Source organism: Trichechus manatus, unplaced genomic scaffold (assembly GCF_000243295.1).
Source record: "Trichechus manatus latirostris isolate Lorelei unplaced genomic scaffold, TriManLat1.0 scaffold00190, whole genome shotgun sequence".
NCBI classification, from domain to species: domain Eukaryota; kingdom Metazoa; phylum Chordata; class Mammalia; order Sirenia; family Trichechidae; genus Trichechus; species Trichechus manatus.
Window position 1 is genome coordinate 3,344,875 of NW_004444126.1, and position 14,502 is coordinate 3,359,376.

Genomic DNA, 14,502 nt, shown 5'->3' on the forward strand with positions numbered 1-14,502 from the left:
TGGACATTGTGAGCTTTTGGGGCCAGATATGTCTTGGTTGTGGGGCTGACCTGGGCATTACTGGATATGCAGCAGCAATCCCCTAGATGGCCACCCCAAGTTGTGACAGCCCAAAATGTCTCCAGACATTGCCAAATGTCCCTGGGAGCAGGGCAAAATTGCTCCTGGTTGAGAAGCACCAGTGAAAGGTTTTAAACAATTCTGCGTGCAATGTGCCTGTCTCTTTCTGTTCTCTCCCAGAATTCAAGTGACTTGGACTGATGGTACTGATGGTCTTATAATCACACATCTACTCTCTTCTAGTTTTTAGTCTTTCCCCTCTGTTTATCTATAGCTCTCTTTATCTACAGGGAAAATGTGCATAATGCTCAAATTCAGGTTCCCTAGTTATTGTTCCCGCCTCTTGTCTGGCAGTTTGTCGTACTGTGGTGGCTTGTATGTTGCTGTAATGCTGGAAACTATGCTACCGATATTTCAAATACCAGCAGGGTCACTCATGGTGGACAGGTTTCAGTAGGTCTTCCAGACTAAGACAGACTCGGAAGAAAGGCCTGGTGATCTATTTCCGAAAATTAGCCAATGAAAACCCTGTGGATCACAACAGAGTACTGTCCGATACAGTGCTGGAAGATGAGCTCCTTAGCTTGGAAGGCTCTCAAAATACACAGTGGCTGCAACAATGGACTCGAGCACACCAACCATCATGAAGATGGTGCACGACCGGGCAACATCTCATTCTGTCCTACACGAGGTTGCCATGAGTTAGAACTCTACTCAACAGCAAAGAACAACGATGTTACTGATGCAAATGGTTTGTAATATACTCACAAGTAGGGAACCACTAGGAGCCCTGGTGGCACAATAGTTAAGCGCTTGGCTGCTAACTGAAAGGTTGGTGGTTTGAACCCACCAGCGACTCCGAGGGAGAAAAGACCTGGTGATCTGCTCCTGTGGGGTCACTTTATGAGTTGGAATTGACTCGCGGGCACACAACAACAACAAGGGAACCACTGAAACCAAGTAGTAATTAGCAAGCAACGTAAGTTGAGAACTTACTATATGCTAGGCACATTGTTAAGGTCCCTGGGTGGTGCAAACAGTTCGTGCTCGACTGCTAACCTAAAGATTGGAGGACTGGTAGTTTGAATACAACCAGTGGTGCTGCGAAAGAAAGGCCTGGTGATGTGCTTCCTTAAAGATTATTGTTCTTGTTAGGTGCCGTTGAGTCCGTTCTAATTCTTAGTGACCCTATGTACAACAGATCGAAACACTGCTGGGTCCTGCACCATCCTCACAATTGTTGCTATGTTTAGGCCCATTGTTGCTGCCACTGTATCAATCCATCTCACTGGGGGTCTTCATCTTTTTTGCTGACCCTCTACTTTACCAAGCATGATGTCCTTTTCCAGGGATGGTCCCTCCTGATAACATGTCCAAAGTACCTGAGATGAAGTTTTGCCATCCTTGCTTCTATTTATTTAGTTACTTTTGCCCAGCTTTCCCATGCATATGAGGCAACTGAAAATATCAAGGCTTGGTTTATGTACACGTTAGTCCTCAAAGTAACATCTTTGCTTTTTAACACTTTACAGAGGTCTTTTACAGCAGATTTTGCCCAATGCAATGCATCGTTTGATTTCTTGACTGCTGCTCCCACGGGTGTTGTCTTAGTTATCTAGTGCTGCTAAACAGAAATACCACAGGTGGACAGCTTGAACAAACAGAAATTTATTCTCTCACAGTCTAAGAGGCTAGAAGTCCGAATTCAGGGAGCTAGCTCCAGGGGAAGGTTTTCTCTCTTGCAGCTCTGGGGGAAGGTCTTTGTCATCAATTGTCTTCTGGTTTAGGAGCTTCTCAGCGCAGGGACCCCGGGTCCAAAGGACGAGCTCTGCTTCCAGCACTGCTTTTCTTGGTGGTATGAGGTCCCCACTCTCTCCGTTTGCTTCTCTCTTTTATACCTCAAAAGAGATTGATTTAAGACACAACCTAATCTTGTAGATTGAGTCCTGCCTCATTAACATCACAGAAGCAGGATTTACAACACACAGGAAAATCACATCAGATGACAAAATGGTGGACAATCAGACAATACTGGGAATCATGGCCTAGCCAAGTTGACACATATTTTTGGGAAACACAATTCAGTCTATAAAGGTGTTGATTATGGATCTAAGTAAAATGAAATCCTTGACAACCTCAGTGGTTTCTCTGTTTCTCATGATGTTGCTTATTGGTCCAGTTGTGAGGATTTTTATTTTCTTTACGTTGAGGTGTAATCCACACTGAAGGCTTTGATCTTCATCAGCAAGTGTTTCAATTTCTCCTTGCTTTCAGCAAGCAAGGTTGCGTCATCTGCATATCACAGATGGTTAATAGGTCTTCCTCTAATTCCGATGCCCCGTTCTTCTTCACACAGTCCAGCGTCTTGGATTATTTGCTCAGCATACAGACTGAATAAGTATGAGGAAAGGATACAATCCTGACACACACCTTTCCTGACTTTAAACCACGCAGTATCCCCTTGTTCTGTTTGAACGACTGCCTCTTCGTCTATGTACAGGTTCCTCATGAGCACAATGAAGTGTTCTGGAATTCTCATTCTTCAAAATGTTATCCATAATTTGTCATAATCTACACAGTTGAATGCCTTTGCACAGTCAATCAAACAGGTAATCCTTGAAGATCACAGCCAAGAAAATCCTATGGGGGCAGTTCTACTCTGTAACACGGGATCTCCATGAGTCAGAATCGACTGGACAGCAACAGACAGGCATGCCATTATGAGCTTTAATATTTGTGGCCAGCACGATGATCTTTCTCTGTTTTTGGTTAGGAAACCAGCTTGTCGGAAGTCACACAGCTGGGACACCAACCTAGATCTGCTAGACTCCTTGTCCCCTAGATTGAAGGGTTTTGCTGTGATGAAGGGCCGTTCTTGTGCCCACCTTCCCTGAGGTTATCATGAATTTCTCAGAGATGCTGCTGTTTCAGAGACAGGAATTTCTCAGTGAAGCTAGGCATCCTGCATGTTGGCTGAAGCCAGGCCACCGGAGAGAGCTCATCAGTGGAAGCTGTTCCCAGACCACAGTCTGCCCGCAGCACCTGTGGGCTATGCCCAGCCTGAGACATCCTAGGTCTCATATCAGAGGTGTTCTAGGGGTAGGGCTGTGCAGGGCCAGGACCTCCTGGGAAATTGCTGTCTCTTGGCAAGCTAAGTGCCTCCCTGGAGAACCACCTAGAAAACCCTGGCTGAATTTTGTCAGGTCCTGCTCATCACTTTTGGCGGTATAGTCTGTGTCTTGTGGCTGGAAACCTCAGGAGTCATCTACTATGCCCCACCAAAGAGGGAAATTGCAAGGAAGCCGAGAGGTGCAATGGTAATAGCAATAAAGACCACATTAGTATTGCTAACGATACCAATGGCAGTAATAGTAACAGATACCGCTGTTTGTTGAGCCTGCAGGGCCTGGGGATCCAAGGGCAGATTGGATACAATCCCAGCAAGTGTGTTATGTGTGTGGTTCTATGAACATAGAAACGCATCATTTCAATAAGCTGCAGCAAGTACTATGATAGGTATAACTGTAGGTGCCCATGGGAGCTCAGAGGAGAGAAACAAGGCCAACCCAGGGAGTCAGAGAGAGCTTCCTGGAGGAGGTGATGCCGAGGATTCATTATTATCTCCTTTATAGAGCTGGCTCTCCTCCCCCTTCATCCCTAGTAGATCCCTGGATGGATCATGTCTGTTTGTACATTACTGTGACTCCAGGGGAGTCCCTGGGTGGTAAAAACAGTTAAGCTCTCACTACTAATTGAAAGGTTGGTTGTTCAAATCTACCCAGAGGTGCCTTAGAAGAAAAGCCGGGTGATCTGCTTCTGGAAGACCGCAGCCTTGAAAACCTATGGAGCAGAGTTCTACTCTGTGGGTCATGACTTGATGGCAACTGGTTTCTGGTGTCCCCAGGGCCTAACACCACGGTTCCCAAACTGTGCACTGAGGCACCCCAGGGTGCCACCGTGAACTCACATGGCTGTTTTGGGAAGATTTAAAATTTTGGGGAAACACCGTGATGTCTGTCGGGCCCGTGTGAAGTGCTAGCTTGAGGCAGCTCACAATTTCAACGTTAGCTTGTACTACATTTTTTCCGATGATGTCACAGTTTTGCAAAGCGGGGTTTTCGGGGGCTTCTGTGATAAAAATCGAGAACTACGACAAAACCAGTGTGGAGAAAGAAGGCAGAGTGGTGGTATCCCATCTGAACCCAACATCTGAGATGTTTTACAGAGTCCCACAGGCACACACATACCTTAGTAATAACTATTAAGGAGTCCCTGGGTGGTCTAAATAGTTAACATGCTTGGCTGTTAACTGAAAGGTCAGAGGCAGCTCCGAAGAAAGGCCTGGTGACCTACTTCTGAAAAAATTAGCCACTGACAACCCTACGGAGCGCAGTTCTACTCTGACACACATGAGGTCGCCATGAGTCAGAAATGATTTGATGGTAACTGGTTTTCACTGCTGGTTATTTAAGAGTGAAAGAAAAATAACATTTCTTTTTTCTTTTAGTTTATGTTCGTTATATTTTCAAACAGGGAGCCCTGATGACGCAGTGTGGTTAAGCGCTTGGCTGTTAGCTGAAAGCTCTGTGGTTTGAGCCCGCCAGCTGCTCCATGGGAGAAAAGACCTGCCAATCTGCTCCCGTAAAGATTACAACCTAGAAAACCCTATGGGGCAGTTCTACTCTGTCCTATAGGGTTGCTATGAATTGGAATTCACTGGATGGCACCTAATAACAACAGCAACGTATTTTCAAATAGCGACTAAGTTGTCAGGATATAATTACTTAAAGTTCTTTGGCCCTAGCTGCTTAATGAATGGAGCTGTTAGGTATTTGGGCCTAAGGGAGGGGTGAAAACATCCCTAACACACTAATGGTACCATGAGTTGAGAAAGTTTGGGAACCTCTGGCCAAGAGGTGCCCGCATATAGGAGGTATTAGTTGAATGACTGAATCAGCTGCTCCCAACAAGCCTAGCTGGTGGGGAATATTATTCCTTTTCACAGATGAGGGCTTGGAGGCCCAGAGAGGGCAAGTTATTTGCCCAAGGTCACCCAGCAGAGCCATGAATCCCAGACTCTTCACTCTCCCTATGTGGCTCCTGTCTGTTCTTGAATTGTCCTGGGAACATGGGTCAGCAGTGAGAAGACATGGCTTTGAGTCCCAGCTGAACCAAGTGATAATCTTGGGCAAGTGACTGTGAGCAGAAGCCATAGAAAACCAGAGCTTTTCTGCTTTTCTGTAGTACAGTCTAATGTTGAAACTGTGCTGTCTGCTTCTTGAGCTCATTGGTGGGAGATCTTTGTCTGTCGTCAAGCACTCTTTGCTCAGAAGCTGGGACTGCAGAGTGGGGAGGCGGGAAGATGAGGATTTCAGGGTGAGTCAGGCTTGGGTTGGATTCCTGGTTTCTCCCATTCCTTGCTGGGTGACCTGAGGAAAGCTACTCACCATCTCTGGGCCCCTTTGCCTACCTTTAAGTGGATACGCGCACCACCCAAGTAGAGTTTTGTTAGAGATAAATGTGTTAATGTTGGAGAAGGGCTTGGCACACATTTGAAGACGTTCATTAAATCGGAGCTATTCTCTTACTCATTGCTGTTAGTGTTAGCTGTCATCGAGTTGTCTCTGACTCATGGTGATCTCACGTACAACAGAATGAAATATTGCCTGGTCCTGTGCCAACCTCACAATCCGGATATCTGAGTCCCTTGTTGCAGTTACTGTGCCAACCCATATCACCGAGGGTTTCCCTCGCCTTACTGGCCCTCTACTTCACCAAACATGATGTCCTCCTCCAGCGATTGACTCTCTTAATGACGTGTCCAAAGCAAGCAAGTCAGACAATGTACTGCGGTGTCTCATAGGTTTTCATTGGCTAATTTTCAGAAGTAGATCGCCGGGACTTTCTTCCTAGTCTGTCTTAATCTGGAGGCTCCACTGAAACCTGTCTATCATTGGTGACCCTGCTGGTATGCAAAATACCAGTGGCACAGCTTCCAGCATCACAGTAACACCCAAGCCACCACAGTACGACAAACTGACAGACGGTGGCTTTACTCAGTAGATAAAGTATTTTAAAGCTGTGTTATGTCCAACGACCTCATCTTTAAAAATCCCCTTGGATCCCAGACTATACTTTCCCTCTCCCGCCAGCTGCCTCACTGCTAGAACTTGACCATCCCCTTGCCCCATATGTCATCTCCCCCTTCTCCACCCCCCGCCTGCCTGCAGTGTCACTGGGACCACATGCCGTGTTCTTCTTCAGCCTTCTCAGACGCTGCCTGTCTCCTGACACCCCGCTTCGCTCGTGAACTCATTAGCATGGGTGTCAGGGAAGCCGTGGCACTGCAGATCCAGTGCTGAGATTCCAGGGACAGGCACCCCAGAGGGAGGAGGGAAGCTCGCTTCTCTGAAAACCAGCAGACACGTGGCCCAGAGGGTCTTTGGGCCCGCGTCTCATTAGTGAAGAGCCGTCTCTTTCTTAATGCTATCTCCACCTTGCAGTAATTTTAAATATGCTTTTATTTTTAGCTTTTCTTCTCTGCGTCTCTGCAGCGGGAGTTACTCCAGCTGCTTTTGATCACTCTCACAGTCCATAAGAAAATGGGAACCAACCAGGGTGAACTTGGCCCAGAGGTCTAGGGGCTGGCGGGGAGGGCTGACAATCCACTACCTTTAAGTGGATTGGTAAGTGGAAGCTCCCCGCATGGGAACGAGCCCTGGTGGCATAGCGATTAAGCACCCGGCTGCTAACCAAAAAGTGGGCAGAATCCACCAGCTGCTCCATGGGAGAAAGATGTGGCAGTCTGCTTCCGTAAAGATTACAGCCTTGGAAACCCTATGGGGCACTTTCACTCTGACCTATAGGGTCTCTATGTGTTGGAATCGACTCAAAGGCAATGGGTTTTTTTTTCTTCCCTGCATGAGCTTGTACCCTGCCAGCTACGGCATGGCTCACGGAAGGGGTACTAGACTCGGAGACTGGAATCCTAAGTTTGAATCCTAGCTTTGTACATGAAGGAATGTTTTGAGCCTCGGTTTCATATATATATAGTGATCCCATGTGTGTCAGAATAAAACTGTGCTCCATAGGGTTTTCAATGGCTGATTTTTTCAGAAGTAGATTACCAGGCCTTTCTTCCAAGGCACCTCTGGTGGACTCAACAACAACAAGTACCATTTTCACAGGGCTACTTGAGAAAGAAAAGAGGGAATTTGATAAAGGACTCAGCGCTATGGATGCTAAATTTACCGTAAATTTTATAGTATGAGTGCCTTCAATAAGTGTTAGCCATTGTTGTATAGCAGTAGTCATAATAAAAGCTCCCAAAGGGTGGAGTGCCTCCTCTGAGCAGCCCAGCCCTCAGCGGAGAATAAGAGGAAGTGAACTCGAGGGTAGGTAGTCGGGGCCTCCAGTCAATCAACAGGACTCACAGACACAGTGGGGCAGACGAGACGTCCAGATGGGGGTGCCAGTTTCCCGGCTGTAGCAGGTCAGAAGAGAACTCCCTTCAAGTACAAAGCCAGGATTGCAGGTGTATTGGATGGTGGTGCCCACCAGCAGCACAGGATCGGAAATCAAGCGGGTCGAGTGGTCCACCTCTCCGGGGTCGGTGCAGTACATAACTACAGAGGACGAAATACAGACCAAGTGGGCTTTAGAGCTCTTGATTATCAGAAAACGCAAGTCAGAGAAGAAGAAAAGAGGGTTCTTTTCTTTTTTTCAAATTGTAGTTTAGATGAAGGTATACAGAACAAATAGTTTCTTATTAAACAGTTAATACACATATTGTTTTATGACAATGGTTAACAACCCCACTACATGTCAACACTGTCCCTTCTCAACCTTGGGTTTCCTATTAGGGGTTTTCCTGTCCCCTCCTGCCTTCTAGTCCTTGTCCCTGGGCCGCTGTGCCCCTTAGCCTTGTTTTGTTTTATGGAGCTGTCTAATCTTTGGCTGAAGGGTGAACCTCAGGAGTGACTTCACTACTGAACTAAAAGGGTGTCCAGGGCTGTACTCTCGGGGTTTCTCTAGTCTTTGTCAGGCCAGTAAGTCTGGTCTTTTTTGGAAGTTAGAATTTTGTTCTACACAAAAAAAAGAAAAGGTTTGATAAGGAGCAATCCCAGACTCTGGGATTCTAGGATGACATTTTGACATGATTTGCTGAGAATTCAGAATTATCTAGAAAGTTTACTAGTTGGTTCTTTTCTCTTTTGGAGGATAACGCAACTGTTGCTCATCAAATGTGACTGGAGAATAGGCCAGGAGCAAGTAGAGGAATTTAGTTTCCCTAGTTCTAGGAATTTACTGAAAGAAACGTTTGCAGTGGGGCCCAAGGACACATGTACAAGCTTGTACATCACACACTGTTATTTGTAACGCCAAAAAGGGAAGCAATACAAATCCATTAACGGGGGAGGAGTTAATTATCATGGAACAGCCACGGCATGCAAGCCTGAGTGGCCATTTAAAAGAACAAATGGGATGGAGCCTTCACTGCTGTCTTTGTAAAAACAAGTATCTATTATTTTTTTAATTAAAAAAAAAAATACAGATAAAAGGAAAGCAATAAACCAATTAAAAAAGAATGAAGCAGACAATGCGTGTGAGACGAAAAGATATCCATACTTTTGAGTGGAAAAAAGACAATCACAGGGCAGTTTGTTTAATTTGATCCCTAAAACCCTGTGAATCACAATGGTCTGATCCCGTTGTGCATGGGGTCACCTGAGTCGGGTGCCAACTTGATGGCACCTAACAACAATGGTAAAATAGCCTCACAGATATTTCTATATGTATCTGCATATGTGTATATAGATGCACACATTCACACACATACGGATATATGCATATATGTAATATGCAATATATGTATATATACACACGCATGCAAACCCACAAGCACTAGGACAATATAGGATAAACTTTATCATTTTTGGAGATCATAAAGTATTATCACTTTCTACTTCATAATTTTATTACTTTATTACTTCTTGGGTACTATAAGGTCCCTGGGTGGTGCAAACGATTTGTGCTCACCTGCTAATTGAAAGGTTGGCCGTTTGAACCCACCCAGTGCACTGTGGAAGAAAGGCCTGGCGACCTGCTTCCATAAAGATGACAGCCAAGAAAACTCTATGGAGCAGTTCTACTTTGTAACACCTGGGGTCGCCATGAGTCAGAATTGACTCCACACCTATGAGTTTGATTTTTTTGAGGGGGTACTATAAGTAAGCATTTGTTACTTTGGTAATTTAAAGATGGGGTTATACGTATCTTTTTTAATGTCAAGAATGTAGTTCAGCCAATGAAAGGCATTTACAACATCCAGAAGCCACTAGGGAAAGAGCCGATTGTTCCATGCTGATCTGCTCACCTCATTCTACTAGAAGAGAAAGCAACCAAGGCAGTGTGGGGGGTGCCATCTTGGATAAGAATGAGTGAGCCATCCAACATGGGAACATAAACGCTTATACGCAAAAGGGGCCAAATACAAATTTATGTGTTCTAATTTGAGCCTTTTCTTGGAAAAAATTGAGGCAGATGAGAAGACCTTTCCATAGAGAACAACTTTATATCTCCTCCTAGCCTTTAAAATGTTTTAAAAAAATGATGATACAGACCACATTAAGGAGTTGGTGGTGGGTTTCTCTTATGACCACCACATGGCACACCTCATTCTGTTTTTATTTTATTTTCGGTCATGGACACACAAAACAACACATCCTGTTGCAGAACAAATAGAACTGTTTATGTAGCTAATTTGGTGGATCTTTGGCATGTTCTTTCAAGTTTCTCACAATTATAATTATTTTTCTTTGATGTCAGAAAATTTACGATAGGAATTGCATGTAGCCCCCACACTCCTTCTCTGATACCCCCTTTCCCTGCTCACACTTAATATTTCTTATTGTGCAACTGGTGATTCAAGTTATGCTGAAGGGGTTTACCAAGGTTTCACTAAGGATTCTCAGCAAGAGGGCTGGGGACTAGAGCTTTATTTAGGGCATGGGAAGCACATGGCTGGGAGAAGAGCTACTTCCAGGGTTAGCTCTTCCTCCTGCTCATACAACATTAGTGTAGAAACCAGTGTAGAAGCACTTCCTTTTACCACCCCTTTTCAAGATGCCCAGACTCAGTATCACCATCCGTGCCTAGTCTGCACTCCTGGGGACCACAGGAGCAGGTGAGCAGGCAGGAGAAGGAACCAGGGAAGTGGAATGGCTGCTTCTTCAGGGAAGTGGGATGAATATTCTCTGGATGAAGTCAGTTATCCATTATAGGGGTTAAGAACTGGGCTCCAAGTGCCATCTTAGACTTGCTTTGCTTGGCTACTACAGGTGTTTTGAAAACCTGAATCTGAATGATGTTTTTCCACAGGCTACGTACATTCCCATTCGCCGCAGTCCACACCACTCTCTATTGTCTCACACTCAGCCTATTCCACTCATTTACATTATCTACCAGGCTTCTGAAGTCATCTGAGTTTGAGATCTCTGCTCTAGGGCTACAAAATGACATTTCTAAGCAACACAAATTTGTTGATGTGGTAAGTGGGAGGCCAGATTCTGCATTAAACAAACTCTACTGCATTCATGCAGAAAATACCACATGCGAGAGATTTACCCCACACTAACCTAAAGGAAGAAAACAGTCTATTCTTACTTTTCTCACAAAATGGGGGGTCACTGCTCCAGCTGAGGTCCCACTGGCAGGTGAGGGTGTCGCTCCCCACGATGTCATAGCCGGGGTCACACTGGTAGGTGATTCTGGCTCCCCTCACAAGCTCCGTGTGAGAAGTGGTTTTCCAGCCATTCTGGATCTCGGGCAAATCTGAGCAGGAGTCGTTTCTTGACACCTCTTTAAAACAAAAACATCATTCTTACTTGGGGAGGTGGCCTTTTGCATTGGATTTCCCTTTATAAATGTCAGGGGAAAGGGCGAATAGAAGAAAATGTCTCCAGAAACAAGTAACACACTTCCCAAATCCCTTAAACTAAAGAACTCTTCTATAGTGAGATTTTATAATTACCTCTTCCTGTGGACCAGTAAACTTATCAAACATTCTCCTAGCTTGATAAAACCAGTTTAAGATTTAGAGTCAGGCAGAATCCTAGCTCTGCCACTTACTAGCAATGTGACCTTGGGAAAATCCCTTCTCCTTTCTATGTCTGAGTTTCCTCATCTATTGTAAGGGCATAATTATGTCTGCCTCACTGTGGTAGCCAGCTTCCAAGATGGCCTCCAATGTTCTCACCTCTGGAAATTCACACCATTGTGTAGTCCCCTCCCACACTAAACAGGGCGGATCTCTGTGATCAATAGGCTGTTGTGGAAGTGAAGGTGTGTAACTTCTGAGGCTAGGTCATAAAATGCATTGTGGCTTCCACCTTCCTCTTTTTTGGATCACTTGCTCAGGAGGAGGCAGCTGCCGTATTGTGAGGACACTCAAGCAATCCCCTGGAGAGATCCAAGTGGAGAGGAGCTGGGGCCTCCAGCCAACAGCCGCATTAGTAAGCCATCTTGGAAGTGGATCCTCTAGCCCCAGTCAAGCCGTCAGATAAGACTGCAACCCTGGCTGACATCTTAACTGCATCCTCATAGAAAGCCCTGAGTTAGAATCACCCAGCTAATGCTGCTCCTGAATTCCTGACCCAGAGAAACTGCGAGATAATAAATGTTTATTGCTAATTTTGTCACACAGTAACAGGTAACTAATACACTCAGCCTTATCCTAAGAATATGTGTAAATCTATGGGCTTGGCAAATTCGTAATGTCTATTTTTGTAATACATGCTAAAATAAATTCTTTACTCTAAAAATAAAAATAATTGTTGTTGCGTACTTTAAATCACATTGCAAATCCCCAGTGAACGTTACCATGCTCCGCGTTCCAGAAAATGCTTCAGACATTCTAATATCACACACACAGCTTATTATCACAGAATCTTCCTCTGCAACAATTCTATTTTCCTCCTATAAACCCTCATTAGTAAGGTAGCAATCCAAAAGCCCCCTATTACTATTCTTGCTTCAAAGTGCCCACTGCACAGATTTTGAGAAGAGAGCTAATTATGTCTGATAATTAATTTGCGGCTCCTATGTGCTTCTGGGGAGAGCAAAGCACCCCCATTGTCTGCAGGAAGTTATTATGAGAAGCAAGCAATGGCTTTTCCCAGGATTTCATCATGCTTTTGTTTGGGGGAAGGAGCTCTCACGGGTGTCTGCGAGAAGAAGGGGGGAGGGAAACGGCTTCTAGAATTGCTTGGTGAGGAACAGAAGCTTCTATTTTTAGGCCTTTGAAAAATCAACCAAGCCCTGGATTTGGGTCACAGCTGCAAATGCTCAGACTATGGATGAAAGGCAAGGAAGAGGGGCAAACACTAGCTTTGCAGTCCGCCTAGTGCCAAACACTGAGAAACGTGTTCTTGTCTGACTTTTCAGTATGACAATGGATACACGCCATGGATGCACACTGCCATTGGGCCTCCTAGCTCCTTTGTGGCATTCATCATGTTTGTAATTACTCAATTGCTGCCACCACATAGCAGAGCCTTGGTTCAAATCTTGGCCCCACTGGTTACTAATTGGGCAGCCTTGGCTACGTCCCTTAACCTTCCTGTTCTTTGGTCTCCAGACCCCACCTCCAGAGACTATGATTCAGGAACCTGAATGTATGTATCATTCTAGGTGGTCCTGGCATTATCTATTCCCACCCCATGGGCCCTTGTTACCTCCACTAAGAGAATTAGAAAACTGTCCCAGGAGTCAGAAGACTTCACTTCTCATTCTCTTTCTTTAAGAAGCTATGTGACTCCAGTCATGTCAATGAACTTCTCTGAGCCTCAATGTCCTCATCTGTAGAGTGGGGTCAGTAACAAGTCCCTGGGTGGTTAACATGCTCAGCTGCTAATTGAAAGGTTAGAGGTTTGAGTCCACCTGGAGGTGCCTTGGAAGAAAGCCCTGGTGATTTACTCCCCCAAAATCAGCCATTGAAAACCCTATGGAGCACAATTCTACCCTGACACATATGGAGGTGCTATGAGTCGAAGTTGATTCAATGGTAACTGGTCTGTTTCAAAGAGCTTTACTTATATAGATTACTTATATAGATTTTACTTATATAGATTTACTTATATAGAGTTTACTTATATAGATTCATTTACTGGTTTGACCAAGATTTTGTGAGCACCTAATATGTGCCAGGCACCAGGAATACAGGGATCTAAAATGTGGTTCCAGCCTCATGGTCAAGATTAGCACCATGTTCCAACTTTTGGTGAAAGAAATACCCAGATGCACTGAATTCCCACCACCATTCACAGTCTTATGCTCATGGCAGACATCACTAATCAATCATAACACTTTTCTTTGAATCAAGCTGAAACCTCCCATTCCTCCTCAGAACAGCTTTCCAGGGAGCCATGGTCATTTGATTGCAATTGACCTACAATATGGAACTTGTTTACTCTCCTAGTATAAGAGGCATAAACACACAAAAGGTGACCATCTCCATGAATAACGCTGCTTACTCATCTCTGCATTTTTATTCCCTTCCCTCCCATAGACACTGGGACAAGAACTAAAAGCAATGAGAAGAATGGGTCTTTGCTTCTCTGGGTGTCTCCTGAATTCTGGGGTTCATAACAATGTATACCCAGAGTATTCCTCTGGAAGGCCCTGATAGCAGCCACAGCAGCTTTGTCCACCTTCCAGAGTCAGTATAGGAGCTTTGGAATTATCTAGAAGACCACAAAAACCCCCAACCTGCCATGTGATACCTCCACTGAATGGGAGGTGCATCCATATCTGGTTAAGTCTATACGCAGTAGAGCAAATACCTCTCCCATGCCCATGGCAGACATCACTAATCAATCACTGCACTCTTTTCCACTTATTTCAAGCATGTCCTCTTCCTTCTCTCCAAAATGTTCTTCAGCATAGGTAAAAAAAAATGTCATTGAGTCAACTCCAAGTCATGGTGACTCCATGTGTGTCAGAGTAGAACTGTGCTCCATAGATTTTTTTTTGTAGTGAAAATATACGTAACTAAATATATGCCATCTCAACAATTTCTACATGTACAATTCAGTGATATTGATTACATTTTTCAAGTTATGCAACCATTCTCACTATCCTTTTCCATTTCATTCCACCACCATTAACATAAACTCAATGCCCCCTGTCATGGTTTGAATTATGTCCCCCAAAAAATGTGTGTATCAGTTTGGCTAGGCCATGATTCCTGGTATTCTATGGTTTTCCTATAAATTGTAAATCCTGCCTCTATGATGTTAATGAGGGAGGATGGGCGGCAGTTGTGTTAGTGAGGCAGGACTCAGTCTACAAGATTGGATTGTATCTTGAGGCAATGTCTTGAGATATAAAAGACAGAAGTGAGCAGTGAGACAGGGGGGCCTCATACCATCAAGAAAGCAGTGC

The 14,502-nt window shown here is 44.7% G+C and overlaps 1 protein-coding gene across 1 annotated transcript in view; it reads right to left on the minus strand.

Moving 5' to 3' along the window:
* SEZ6L (seizure related 6 homolog like) overlaps positions 1–14,502 on the minus strand; it is a 153,872-nt gene that overhangs the window by 83,229 nt on the left and 56,141 nt on the right. Inside the window, exons 9-10 of the mRNA XM_023741798.1 lie at positions 10,726–10,920; positions 7,494–7,685 (exon numbers count right to left, since the gene is read on the minus strand). Coding sequence (XP_023597566.1) covers positions 7,494–7,685; positions 10,726–10,920 — 387 coding nt within the window. The remainder of the gene's footprint in view (positions 1–7,493; positions 7,686–10,725; positions 10,921–14,502) is intronic.